This window comes from Urtica dioica, chromosome 4 (genome assembly GCF_054948205.1).
Source record: "Urtica dioica subsp. dioica isolate 48M chromosome 4, U.dioica_male_clone48M_v1_H2, whole genome shotgun sequence".
In the NCBI taxonomy this organism is placed as follows: domain Eukaryota; kingdom Viridiplantae; phylum Streptophyta; class Magnoliopsida; order Rosales; family Urticaceae; genus Urtica; species Urtica dioica.
The window spans coordinates 1,473,809-1,487,504 of NC_142759.1; the positions used below are offsets into that span (position 1 = coordinate 1,473,809).

At 39.9% G+C, this 13,696-nt stretch overlaps 3 protein-coding genes and 1 pseudogene across 8 annotated transcripts in view; 3 read left to right on the forward strand and 1 right to left on the reverse strand.

Moving 5' to 3' along the window:
* The window catches only part of LOC149399084 (GTP-binding protein At3g49725, chloroplastic-like), a 29,201-nt pseudogene that overhangs the window by 12,018 nt on the left and 3,487 nt on the right, over window positions 1–13,696 (forward strand). The gene's annotated exons all lie outside the window — the stretch shown is intronic.
* On the reverse strand, window positions 2,470–5,767 carry LOC149399086 (uncharacterized). Its single transcript, XM_089612130.1, has 3 exons — window positions 5,709–5,767; window positions 4,774–4,780; window positions 2,470–4,636 (listed from the first exon to the last, which is right to left on the reverse strand). The coding sequence occupies exons 1-3, from the start codon at window positions 5,765–5,767 to the stop codon at window positions 2,813–2,815; spliced, it is 1,890 nt and encodes a 629-aa protein (XP_089468256.1). The 3' UTR covers window positions 2,470–2,812.
* Window positions 5,652–13,696, forward strand: part of LOC149399087 (MLO-like protein 8) — a 38,686-nt gene continuing 30,641 nt past the window's right edge. Inside the window, exons 1-11 of one of the 4 annotated variants that reach the window (XR_016296524.1) lie at window positions 5,652–6,544; window positions 7,075–7,190; window positions 7,348–7,467; window positions 7,550–8,327; window positions 8,651–8,708; window positions 8,804–8,995; window positions 9,292–9,369; window positions 9,853–10,037; window positions 10,356–10,413; window positions 10,506–10,671; window positions 11,090–11,362. Coding sequence is in view for 1 of the 4 variants with exons in the window: in XM_089612010.1 (XP_089468136.1) it covers window positions 8,166–8,327; window positions 8,651–8,708; window positions 8,804–8,964 (381 nt within the window). In the remaining 3 variants the exon portion in view is untranslated. The other 3 variants (XR_016296523.1, XR_016296525.1, XM_089612010.1) reach the window with 3 other exon arrangements.
* LOC149399088 (GTP-binding protein At3g49725, chloroplastic-like) lies at window positions 11,764–13,496 on the forward strand. Of its 2 annotated transcripts, none has more exons than XM_089612005.1 (6): window positions 11,764–12,372; window positions 12,484–12,548; window positions 12,638–12,703; window positions 12,800–12,889; window positions 12,983–13,095; window positions 13,244–13,496. In XM_089612005.1, exons 1-6 carry the CDS (start codon window positions 12,048–12,050, stop codon window positions 13,413–13,415), a joined length of 831 nt encoding a protein of 276 aa, XP_089468131.1. In that variant the 5' UTR covers window positions 11,764–12,047; the 3' UTR covers window positions 13,416–13,496. The 2 variants fall into 2 exon arrangements, with proteins under 2 accessions (XP_089468131.1, XP_089468133.1); XM_089612007.1 differs by having other exon boundaries at window positions 11,767–12,372; window positions 12,983–13,106; window positions 13,244–13,308.

Consider the following 13,696-nt stretch of genomic DNA (forward strand, 5'->3'; position numbering starts at 1 on the left):
TTTGATTGTAAAAAATTTATAAAAATTTGGCCAAAAGTATAAATTTTCAAGGGAAAAAAATGTAATTTTTTTTTAAAATTGGCAAAAAGTGCAAAAAAAAATTTAAGCCCCCCCTGGGCCTTAGCTGGCTCCGTCACTGGTGCCGCCAACGCTTCTAAACAAACAAAAAAATACTTATAACTAAGGTACCTGTTTCTATTTAAAATAAATAAATTCAAAACTCGCAACAAAGAAATTATTGAAGAGAAAACAGCTCTTCATCTCTCATAAGATTTAATACTTATTATTCTGAAGCTCATCACATGAATCATCTGAACCTTTCGAGCATCATTCTATGGAACTTTACCAGTGGTCAGTGGCGGATCCAGACTCGGAAGGCGGGGGGGGGGGCGGCGGGGGGGCCAAAACTGAATTTTGGCCGAAAAAAAAAAAAAAAAAAAATTTAGCCTGAATTTTTTTTTTTTGTGGGGGGGCCAGGCCTCTTGGGCCTTCAACGTGGGTCCGCCACTGCCAGTGGTTTGATTGACAGCATCAACCACTGGATTGCACTGTGGCTATTTTCTTCTTGTGGGGAGTTTAAAAGGGAAAACTTGAACAGCAAGGAATTTTTTTGCTTTTTGGTTAGTGTAGTTTTTATCTGTCGTTACATATTGTTCACAGTCTATATAAAGGCTGGTTTGATGTACAAATCGATAAGTCAAATAAAACTGTTTTGGGTCTCTGATTCATTCAAGAACATAGTCCAAATTCCCAATTTGATTTCATCTTCTCAAATCCTAGAATTGTAATATGGTATCAGAGCGAATCTTCCGCGGTCTCTGAGTTTTCCGATTTCCGATCTCATCTCCTCGATTTCAAGCTTCCTTTTTGTTGCTGTGATGCCGGATAACGAAGCTTCATCGACGGAGACGAGTCGCCCGGTTCAGAGCGATTTTCAGCAAAGTTTCTGAGATTAGGTCATCGATTCGGCCCCCAAATCCGAGATTTGTTTCGTTTTCATCGTCTCTTCAATGACGATTGAAGAAACCTCGACGGGATCGGCGACGCCTATCCTCAATCCATTTCTGGGTTTGTCTTTCTCTCGTTTCTCAATTGCAATTTCTGATTCCTTTCCCGTGTGTCCATGGCGGAATTCGGAGATTCATCGACGGGGAGTTCTTTATTTCGATCCGATGAAGATTCTAGACGACGTTCCTTTCTCTCGATCTAGGGAAAGAACGAGATGGCGTCCATTCTTGAAGTTCAGACGGATTCTCATTAATTCGGAGACAATTCCGTCTCTGAGTTGCGATCAAGACGACGTTGCATCAAGTGTCAATCGATCGAGATCATTTTCCGGCGATTCCAGCCGTGTCAAACCTTCAAGATCATTCTCTGGCGAGTCTCGCCATGTCAAGACATTCAAGATTCAACTCCAGCGAGTCCCTGCCATGTCAAAGCCCTCCAGATTCATTCGTCTACCTCGCCTGAAAAGCCACAACAACCCCTCGCCGAAGTCAGTCCGAGATTCTCTCTATTAAACCCCGATGTCCAGACTTTTTCGGTGGTTCAACCGCTGTCTGGAGTCGTGGGACTGGGAGAGGATCAGCGCCGCTGAGGTGAAGAGAGCTTGGTCATCGTGGAGGAAGGCTATTCGTGGAGGTGTACTACGAGTTTTGGGGCGTTCAAGTAGAGTTACATCTTTGTCAGAGTTTTGTCTTCATCTTCGTCGAGCTCTTGTCTTCTCCAACTCTACGAAGAGCGAATTTTTTTTTTAACCGGAGTTGTATATGTTTTCTCCGGAGTCCACGTTCAGTCCAAGATGAACTTTCATCACAAGTTCATCTTGAGGGAGTGTATTAGAATTTAGATTTGGTCATGTCGTTTACAGTTTTAGTTTAGTTTAAGCAGTCTTTGTTATGTCGTTTTTGGTTGATGTAGTTTTTATCTGTCGTTACATATTGTTCACAGCCTATATAAAGGCTGGTTTGATGTACAAATCGATAAGTCAAATAAAATTGTTTTGGGTCTCTGATTCATTCAAGAACATAGTCCAAATCCCAATTTGATTTCATCTTCTCAAATCCTAGAATTGTAATAATTTTGTTGACTTTTAATCATTCTATTGAACATGTTAGTATATTTTCCATACATATATAAAATTATGTGTGATTTTGCTGATAGATGATAGACATGATATTTTTATAAATTTCTCGATGGATGGTTGTCCAATGTGATCTCTCGTCTGAAAAAACATAATTCATATAGAGAAGTTAAAGTGGACATTTGCTTTCGAGCAAATAAAAAAAAAAAATAATAAATAAATAAATAAAAAAGTGGACATTTGCGACGAAATAACTTATGTTTCTTCGAAGAGCGATAGAAAGATTAAGTTGTTGAAGAAATGGTCAACCAACTTCGGATTGGACCTTTTGCGGGCTGATAAAGAGCCGTTTCCGATTCCCAACGAAGCTGGGAAACCCGTCGCGATTATAACGCTGGAAGACATTATTCAATAGCTGTTACATGTAACCAAAAATCGACCGGCCGGTTTTCTTTAGTTGCTTTGAAGCAAGTTCGGCAATGAAGTTGCTTATTACAAGCGCGCCATTGATGCAGGAGGAGATTTACAACGAAGACCATCCTAACGAGTATGTTTATCACTTTTGAAAGGAAGAAAAAAAATGATGTATATGTAACAAAGTAGAGATAAAAAAGAGTTTATGGCTGTTAGTGTTTTTTTTTTTTTTTTGGTATCTTTCTCTAGCTTAGTACTTCATTAGAGTCAGCGGATGGTACATGAGGAAAAAAAAAATAGTATGGAAAATCAGATTTATTTGTCAGCACTATCAATCCCTTGCTTTAAAAGTGAATGTGTGTGAGAATGAAGATGACACCCCATTTTTTCCATTGTGCTTGCAAGTTCTTTGCACAACTCTGCAAAGCCTTTTTTAAGCAAACCATGTATGAGTATCTCCCAAGCCACTTCGTCACAGTTATATCCGCACCGTAACAGCTTACAAAACACCGATTTCGCCTCTTCTTCTTTACCCTCTTCGCAGAGCTTGCACACGAGTGACTTCGCGCGGTCGAGCGAAGGAAGGTATTGCTTCTCGGCCATCACGTCCAACAGCTTCGTCGCCTCTCCGTACATTTTGGAGGACTCGCAACAGCAATTAAAGAGAGCGCAGTATATATCCTCGGTGGGCGAAATTCCATTTTCGCCCATGTGGTCCAACAGCCTAAGGGAGATATCCAGTCGGTTTTCGCCGCAGAGGCCCACGATAAGCTTCTCGTACGCCCCTGCGTGGGGCCCGCATCCACGCCGACCCATTTCCTCGAAGAGCCTCGTGGCGTCCTCGAGCTCCAAGTCCTTCCAAACCTCGACGACCGGTTTCAGATAATCTTCTTCGTCACTTTTCTTCTTCTTCTTCTTCTTCATCATCATAGGCTGGATCAGGCAGCGATACGTTTCGCAGGAGGGCTCGCAACCCGCGGCGATCATGCGGGTCAGAGCGTCGAAGGCTCGATCAATCGAGCCGAGATTCCCGTACATGTCGATCAAGAAAGTGTAGCTATACGAATCCGGGGAAACCCCGTCTTCGATCATCTTCGCGACCAGAGACTCGGCTTCTTCCGTGTTCCCTTGGTTGCAGAGGGCTTTGAGGAATTTGTTGTGGAAACGCGAGTCTGGTTTCGTTCCGCCCGAGATCATCCGGTCGGCGATTCTCCGGGCGTTCTCGAACTCGCCGGATTCCAGTAACTCTCCGGCGAAGATCGTGTACGTCACCACCGTCGGATTCACGCCCTTCCTCAGCATCGCCTCGAGCAACAGCTCGATTTCGACCCTCTTCTCCTCCTTGCAGATAGCGCTGATAAGGGCGTTGTAGGCGCAATCGCTCGCCGGAAAATTCTCGTCGGAGATCATCTCCAGCGCCTCGGCGATCAAAGCGTTGCACATCGTCTCGTTGGCGCTTATGCCCTTTTCTCGGAGAGATTCGAATATCGAGTCGGCTTTGTCCAATCGGCCGTTCTTACAGAGCCCGTCGATGAACACTCCGTAGGTGACCTCGTCAGAGACCAGGCCGGAATCGTTCATCATCCCGAGAAGCTTGTAAGCGATGTCTATGTGGCCGGCCTTTAACTGGCCGTGGATGAGCGAAGTGAAGGTGATCTTGTTCGGTGAGAGCTTTCTTTTGAGCATCTCGGAGAGTAGAGACATCCCTCTGTGGACCTGATTCCGCCGGCAATGGCCTCCGATCAGGGACGTGAATGTGACGGAATCCGGAGGACACTTCTCAGATTCCATGAGACGAAAAACCCGGAGGGCGGAATCGACCATTCCTCTCTTGCAATACCCGTCGATCAGCACGTTGTATGTCACCACGCTCGGGACCACCCGATTCCTCGACATCTCTTTGACCAAATCCGAAGCCTCGTCGAACTTCCCGTCCCTCGCGAGGCTTCCGACGAGGACATTGTAGCTCTGAGCGTCCTTTTCCTTCATCTCTCTGAAGAGCTCGAACGCCTCGGTAACTCTGCCAAGCCGGCACAGAGATTGGAGGAGAACGGTGTGAGTCTTAACACTTGGAGAAAAACCGTCCGTCCTCATCTGAGCCAAAAGCTCGAGAGCCTCGTCGTCCCTTCCGACAATATGCTAGTCAGATTATGAAAAAGTTTTATTTAATGATAATTTTAATCATTAGATTGTTGCTTGAGAGTAATTACTTACTACATTTTTGTTTTATAGTTGCCACGAAACAAATATGTACTCTATTGCCACGGAAGATTTACTTGTTGTCTTTATCAACAAAATATACAAGTTAATATTGAGAAATTTCATTTTGTAGACCGAGAAATATTAAAGTTAGATTTCTTAATTGGATAATACTTGAAATTGAACTTTTAATCAAAAATCGGACAAAAATATTATTTAAACTCATTTAACTAATTTTTCTCTCATTATCTCTCTAATTTTTATAATATCCTCTACTCTTTCTCTCTCCATAGCTCTCATTTATGATGATTTCGAAGATTTACAATGAAGTTTATAGTTTTTGGGCATTTTGAGTGGTAAAAGTCAAATTTATGCAAAATTTGTCTATCGTAAACCGTTAGAATCGTATCTTGTTGGATTTCTACGTATCTCGTCAAAATCGGGTGTGAGAGAGTCCGTGTGAGTGAAATGAACAAAGAGGTGTGAGATGAATTTATTTGATTTGAGGGGTATTTTTGTCCAATTTTGAATCAAAACTCTAGTTTAATTAGATATTTTCCGACTAAAAAGTTTAACTTTAATATTTCTCCACTTTGAAATGAATTACTTACTATTCAAGTGACTAATATGTACATAACATATTTTGGATAAAAGAAAAATATACATAACATAAGTGAAGCCCAAGCACTTACCAATTGATATTATAATTTTACAGCTGGCTTAATCATAAAAAAATATTAATCCAAACGGAAACTGTGGAAAATACCTGGTCAATATAATATGAAATTATAGACGCGTTTTGTTGCACGGAGTTAACTTGTACTGTGTAAAACAAAAAAGGAAACTAAAAAAAATGTAGAAATGAGTTAATAACGGTCACTCAAGAGAAGGGTTATAAAAAACGGAAACCTCATACTATTCTTCTTCTATTTCCCTCTCTTCAGTTTTGTGGCAATTTAGGGTAATTGAATGGCGATCTAGGGTTTATTCGCCGCCGTCCCTGCTCGCTCACAGCCTGTCCCTTTCTGCCTCGTCGCCAAACCCCGACGCCGTCGCAGGGCCGATCGCCATCGCCGACCTCGGCAAAAAGAATCTCGCCGGTAATGGGTTTTCAATCATCCGCGGAGCCTGGATTTGGTGGTGTCAATGAGCGGCGTTGTCCGCGAGGCCAAGTCGCACCACCGCCAGGTCTCAACCCGTTCCGGCTGGTTGATCGGAGAGATTTTTCCGGGGCTCCGGTGATGGAGACGCCTCAGAACCGAGCGACGGTGATCGGGCTAAAAGCGCAGGTGGAGAACGCGATTCGCTGTGGAAAGAAATAAGTCCCGTCGCGTCCCTCAAAGAACGAGTATAAACCCTAGAAAGCCAAACGAAAACCCTAGAAAGTTAACATTCTCTCTCTGATTCCGTTTTCTTGGGGTTTCTGTTCGCGGGGCAGTCACGACGCCGTCGCCGGAATCTTGCGGCCGATTGTCAACGCCGTCCCTCTCAGAAGCTCGTGCTAGTGCGGATCGTCCGTAGAGCCTATGATTGGGATCGGTGCCGGTTAAGCCAACAGAACCATGGCGGTGATTCGGCCACACTTGGGTGAATAAGAGAGATTAGGTACGACCACACGGTGATCGAATCATCATTCTTGAACAAAGGAAGCTGTAAACAAATGGGGAGTTCTCTCTATTTCGTTTTTCTTTTTCTTTTTTTCCCTGTTTTGTATTTATTTCTAACCCAATATATCTTCACAGGCTTTGCGAGAAAGGTTTGATTCATCCGGCTCCTCCTTTGGCTAGGGAGATCGACACTCTTTGCAAGATAGGTCTGATCGAGAGAGCCAGTCATAAGACCACCGTTGTATGTGAACATCTATTGTTTTACTTACTGATTTCTAAAAGTGGCGTTATTATAAATTGTTCCTCAAGGGAATATGAACAACACTAGCAGATGAGCTAATCCTCGTGTCAGTACTAGCAGTGTTGTAAGAGCAAATATTTGTATGCATATTTCTCATATATAATGGACTTGTACAGAGTAAGTAATTGTTAGGATCTCAGGATTAAAGGGACATAACAATGACTTCACAGTTAAGGGTATGAATTTAGAATAACTGATGTTTTTTTATTACTATATTATCTATATAAATAGATGGGATAGTGAAGAAAATGAATAAATTTGTTTTGGGAGAGAGCGAAGTAGAGCCTGTAATAAACAGATTTGTTCTAAATCTAATGATTATTCCATTGTTAAATAGATATTTTGTAAGAAATTTATGTTGGAAATGGCTCATTAATTCTTTTGTTTTATAGTTTTTTATATATGTTATAATGCTATTTTTACTTGTGTGCTCAATTTTACTTGTTCTGACTACCACGCTGTTTGCATAGGAAGTAGTTTTACCTTCTTTCTATGGTATTGCAAATTATGGCGATATACCCTAGGATAAAGGAAGCCAAGCGCTTTCAAATGGGCCGCCGAGAATCTACTCTCAATACTCTTTCAGGTATTCAACACCTACAATAAGCTTTATTGATTTGACAGAATTAACTTGATTGTGATGTGGTAGCTTTGCAAAAACTCCTTTGATCTAGTGTGTGTTTTCAGGCTTTTGATGTGGTTACTTGACTGTCATCTATGGTTTCCTCTGTGTGTGTTTTCAGGCTTGTGATGTGGTTACTTGACCGTCATCTGTGGTTGTCTCTGTGTGTGTCTTCACTGAGAGCTTCCACGGGAACCCTCCTCCGCCTTGCCCATCATAGAAAGGGTTGGAGGAATATCAGGTTTACCCCCCTTGTTTTGTTTCTTGCAGCGCAAGTATTTTTTTTTCCCGGCGTTTTATTCTTTTTTTTTTTCACTGTGCAGTCTGCGAGCGATTCTAGCTCAAGAGTGGTTTAGCAATGGGGTTAAAGAAGAGGATGACAACAAATATGATTGTGGTGATGATCAGACCTCCAAGGTGTGAATTTATGAAGTAAAATAACTATTTTGGAAAATTATTTTGAATTTACGGCTTATAACCGGTGTCGACCCCAGTCGGAAGCTTGGTGTGTTCGAGTTCGTATTGTCAATCTGCTATGGAACAACTCGCTCAGGTTTGGTTAATTATAAAAAGCATGAGAAATATTAAAAAAAAACATCAATTCCATAAGACTTCACAAAGAACCCAAACATCTTTTGGCATTACTATTTTTTTTTTCTTCGAAGAAACCTGAATAAAACTAAAAAGAAATAGAGGGAGAAAGAAAGCTTTGGCTAGGACCGAAGCAAACCCGAATCTGCCATGATTGCATCTCCTCTTAGCAACCGTTTATGCAACCCTGAATTGGCCATAGTTCGACACTCAAAAAAACAGTTACCACTTCCAAACTTTGCATATTGAAGGTATGTGTGATTTTTTAAGAAAATATCAGTCATTGGTTTTCCTTTCCTTTTCTTTATTAATTTATTTTTTAAAGTGCGATATGGATTGTCATCTTTGATGCTGAGCTTGGAGTTTGGTCGGAAAGCCATAGCGTCAACGGAGATGACAGGTCAGTCGAAGGAGCTCCATCATCTGCAGACCTGGACGGACTCCGGAGTTTGGGCCATCATAATCATCATTTCCGTAATCTTGGAGGAAGTCCTTCACAAGCTCGATGCTGTAAGTCCTTGTTGTGTTTCTTTTTTATGCTGAAAAGTGATTAGGGTTTTGGTCTCTGTTTTTTTACCATTTTAAAAGGAAATTTGGTTTGCTCTATGTCTTTGATATTCTTACAAAGAGTAGAGTTGACTAATTTTTACAGTAATCGAAAAAAAAAGAAAGTAAGTCTGATTTAAATAACCTCATTTTGCTGTCTTGGGTTACATGGTTTTACTCTATAGGCCTATAAAATTGAACTGGCTGATGGGTTTTGGTTATATTTAAGTTTTTTTTAATCATTTCTCGAGTTGATTGTCAAACTAAATGAAAATATTTAATTTCAGTGGTGCATTGAAAGGCTCGAGAGAGCTCTGTTTGAAGCTCTTGAGAAGGTCAAACCAGGTAGATTTTACTGAGTTCTGCTCTCTTTTTTCAGAGCTTATATATTGAGTTATGTAAAATCTGAAATTGTAATTTTGGGTGTGTTGATTTCACAGAGCCTGATGATTCTGGGCTTCATTTCGGTGCTCTTGACTCAGTCAGACCCACATTGCCAAAATATGTCTCGGAGACCATGTTGCCGTGTTCTGTCAAAGAAATGAAACCGAGGGAAGAAGAACACGGGAGAAAACTCGTGGGTTTGAGCGTCAATATTTAGCTTTCGGCGGCTACGCTACTATTTAAAAAACGTAAGTCTCTACTATTTTATTTATGAAACCAACACACGCTCATGATATTGATAAAGAAAAATGTAATATCTGGGGAACTTGAACGCTGTATTAGGATTCTTCACTTTTGTCTGTTACATTCCCACTCTGACTTAAAAACAATACTAATGAAGATTTTTTTCCGTTGGTGTCACATATGGTTCATTTTTATTTTTTTGTTTTTTTATTTTTTCATATATTTATTTACTATTAATTTAGCAGACAACAAATTTTTGTGTCAAAATGAGAGGTAAGTGACCGTGGTTCTGTTTTCTCAGATTCGTGGATGGAATAAATGGGAGCAGGAAACATCTACTCATTGATTATAAATTTACGGTGATGATCAGACCTCCAAGGTGTGAATTTATGAAGTAAAATAACTATTTTGGAAAATTGTTTTGAATTTACGGCTTATAACCGGTGTCGACCCCGGTCGGAAGCTTGGTGTGTTTGAGTTCGTATTGTCAATTTGCTATGGAACAACTCGCTCAGGTGTGGTTAATTATAAAAAGCACGAGAAATATTAAAAAAAAACATCAATTCCATAAGACTTCACAAAGAACCCAAACATCTTTTGGCATTACTTTTTTTTTTCTTCGAAGAAACCAGAATAAAACTAAAAAGAAATAGAGGGAGAAAGAAACCTTTGGCTAGGACCGAAGCAAACCTGAATCTGCCACAATTGAATCTCCTCTTAGCAACCGTTTATGCAACCCTGAATTGGCCATAATTTGACACTCAAAAAGCAGTTACCACTTCCAAACTTTGCATATTGAAGGTACGTGTGATTTTTTAAAAAAATATCAGTCATTTTTTGTTTTTTCTTTTGTTTTTTTAAGTGCGATATGGATTGTCATCTTTGTTGCTGAGCTTGGAGTTTGATCGGAAAGCCATAGCGGCAACGGTGATTACAGGTTAGTCGAAGGAGCTCGATCATATGCAGACCAGGATGGTCTCCGGAGTTTGGGCCATCATAGTCATCATCTCCATAATCTTGGAGGAAGTCCTTCACAAGCTCGGTGCTGTAAGTCCTTATTGTGTTTCTTTTATGCCGATAAGTGATTAGGGTTTTGGTCTGTTTTTTTACCATTTTAAAAGGACATTTGGTTTGCTCTATGTGTTTGATGTTTTTACAAATAGTAGAGTTGTCTAATTTTTACTGTAATTACAAAAAAATTGTAAATCTTATTTAAATAACCTCGTTTTGCTGTCTTGGATTACATGGTTTTACTATATAGGCCTACAGAATTGAACTGACTGATGGGTTCTCTGGTTTTTTTTTTTTTTTTTTTAATCATTTCTTGAGTTGATTGTCAAACTATATGAAAACATTTCATTTCAGTGGTGCTCTGAAAGGCCCGAGAAAGCTCTGTTTGAAGCTCTTGAGAAGGTCAAACCAGGTAGATTTTACTAAGTTCTAATATTTTTTTCAGAGCTGATATTGAGGTATGTGAATTCTGAAAGTGTAATTTTGGGTGTGTTGATTTCACAGAGCCTGATGACTCGGCCAGACCCACATTGCCGAAATATGTAGCAGAGACCATGTTGGCGTGTTCTGTGAAAGAAATGAAACCGAGGGACGATGAACACGGGAGGAAACTCTTGTGGTTTGAGCGTCAATCTTTAGCTTTCGGTGGCTACACTACTATTTAAAAAACGTAAGTCTCTATTATTTATTTTTATTTTTATTTTTTTATGAAACCAACACACGCTCATGATATTGATGAAAAAAACTTGTCATATCGGGGTAACTTGAACGAGTCTATTAGGATTCGTCACTTTTGTCTGTTACATTCCCTCTCTGACTTAAAAACAATATTAATGAAGATTTTTTCCGTTGGTGTAACATATGGTTAATCTTTATTTTTATTTTTATTTTTTCCTTATATTTATTTACTATGAATTCCCGTCTTCTTCTACATTGTGAGAAATTTTAACTCAGTTCGTTGACTCCATATTTTTTTGTTTGACAAAGAAAAATAACTAAATAAATTGCGTGTTGACTCGATATATAATGCAAGGCACTGGATTACTGTTTTAAAAAAAAAAAATTACAATTTTTTTTTTCCATTGTAGGAGATGGAAGCAGCTTCAAGCTTAAGTTAGGATTAAGGTTCGGGAAAAGGGAATTATAGTTTGATTAGGTTTTTTTAAAAAACTGTGATCGGCGAGAGAGAGAGAGCATGATAAATTCTTCTAATTCGTTGCTGAAATTCGTCTTTAATTATCAACTCATTCGATAGTCCTCATATTTCTTAAATTCGTCGTTTTTCAATTTCAATTTCTGAAACGAACGATTTGGTATTATGTCGTTTCTCATGATTGTTGTTTTTTTTATTTTCTGAAACGAAGGATGTCGTTTTGTAGGATTGTCGTTTTTTGGACAATGTCGTTTGTAGGATTGTCGTTTTTTGGACAATGTCGTTTGTAGGATTGTCGTTTTTTGGACAATGTCGTTTTGTAGGATTGTCGTTTTTTAGACAATGTCGTTTTGTTCGATTGTTGTTTTTTTGGACAATGTCGTTTTGTTGGATTGTCGTTTTTTGGACAATGTCGTTTTGTTGGATTGTCGTTTTTTGGACAATGTCGTTTTGTAGGACTGTCGTTTTTTATTTTCTGAAACGAACGATGTCGTTTTTTGATGTTTTGTCCAGGATTGTCGTTTTTTAATCGAAATATCACGTATTTATGAAATAGGACCGCATGCAGCGTAGGAAAAAAAAATAGTAGTTTGGGTGGGAATCAGTTGGGACAAAATAATTGGGCAAAATAAAATTCTTCTAAAGACAAAATGATAAATTCGATGATGATTCAAGATTTCGGTTCGATCATATGGATTGCTTAATGTCCTCTCCTGTTCGTTATGCGTTGATAGGCTTCGGATTTGAGTCTCTGAATCCGGATTATCGGTAGTTTAGGGTTCATTGACTTGGGATTTTTAGAAATCTTGGGGTTTTTGAAGAAAAAAGAAATATAATTAAAAATACTAACATTGTCTGAGAAGAATACTTGATTTGAGCAAATATCTAAAAAAATGCTGAGAGCGGCAATCTCTCTAACGAGGTCGTCTCTCTACCGAGCTTCGATTTCTCTCTCGCCGGCGAGAATTAGGGTTCCGGCAGAGCTGTATTCCCAGGACGCGAGCTCCGGCGATGACGCTGCGACGCTTCTGGTGGTTCAGCCTCGACTCCGCCCTGATTCGTTGCTTCAGGCAAAGCTTGACGAAGCTGTTTGCCTCGCCGACTCTCTCGGCGAAATCCGCGAAGAGTACTTCGACCATGTCGTCGCCGCCGAGAAGAAGGTTCCTGAGCACATAGTCGTTCAAAACCACTCCGCCAGAGGTCATAGGGCTCACGCTGGTTAGCTTCTTCAACTCTCTCTCTCTCTCTCTCTCTCTCTCTCTCTCTCTCTCTCTGTGCTTTAAGCCGATATTTTTTTTTTCATTTCTGAATGAATGTATGTTTGTGCAGATACGTATTTTGGTGGAGGGACAGTGGAAAATGTTAAAATCCACCTAAATCATGTCGAATCAAAGGCATAAACTTATTTCGTTTTTGTATACAAGATTGGCGTTAGAGAGCAGTATTGATTAACGTGTTACTGATATGTGATAATACAAACCAGGGTGATGAAGTTGATGCTGTTTTCGTGAATGCAATGCTGAGCGGGGTTCAGCAGAGGAATTTGGAGGTAAATTCGTTTGGCTTTCTTGACAAAGGTTCTCAATTGTGACCTTTTTTATTTTTATTTTTTATTTTATTTTATTCGGCTTCCGAAACAATGCAGAGATTGTGGGGAAAGCCAGTGCTGGACAGGGTCGGTCTCATAATCGAGATATTCCATGCTCACGCCAGCACAAAAGAAGGGAAGTTACAGGTGCGCAGTTTCGACCTTGATTTGGAATAGTTGCTGATCGATTTCCGAGTTCATGGGATGAGTTATTTTATTAAAGGAGCTAGCTTTTTACAGGCGGAATTGGCAGCTCTAATGTATAAGAAGACCAGACTTGTTCGTGTACGAGGCGATGATGGGAAGCTTACTTTTGGGGCTGGCGGAGATACTGAAGTTGTTAGCGCTCGGGGGTAATGTGTTGGTTAGTTCGTATGCTGCGAAAAAAAAAATTGATGCAGAACATAACTTCTAGCTTTCTAATGTACCGACGTGCTTTTGAAAGTCTGTTGTGCGTTTTTGATTGCTATAGATTTATGACCCATCTGTATTTGACTTCAGGAGAGGAAGTGGTGGACGTGGATTTATTGGCGGTGCCGGTGAAACTGAAATTAATCTTCAACGTCAAAGGTCCGGTTCACGATCGGTGTTTTTGTATAATTGTATCATAGTGAGTGACTTGGAACTAACTTCAAGATATACCCTGTGTAGTTTAGGCTCTAGTGGGAACTAACTTCAGTTTGTTAAGCTTGACTCTTGTGGCAGATGATGACTATACTTCACGGATTTAGATTTTATAGATATAATATACTTCTATGATATATGATATCTTTATCTTATAATCTTGTTTTTATAGGTTGAGGATAGAGTTACCATTTGTTTATTTGGACATGTGATTCACATCTTCTTTTCTCAGATTACTCATTTACCGTATCATTACGTTTGTGGAACTTCTTATCTTACTTATCGAGTGTTGTCTCAGAATTTCAGACTGGCGAAAAATTCTGACGGCAC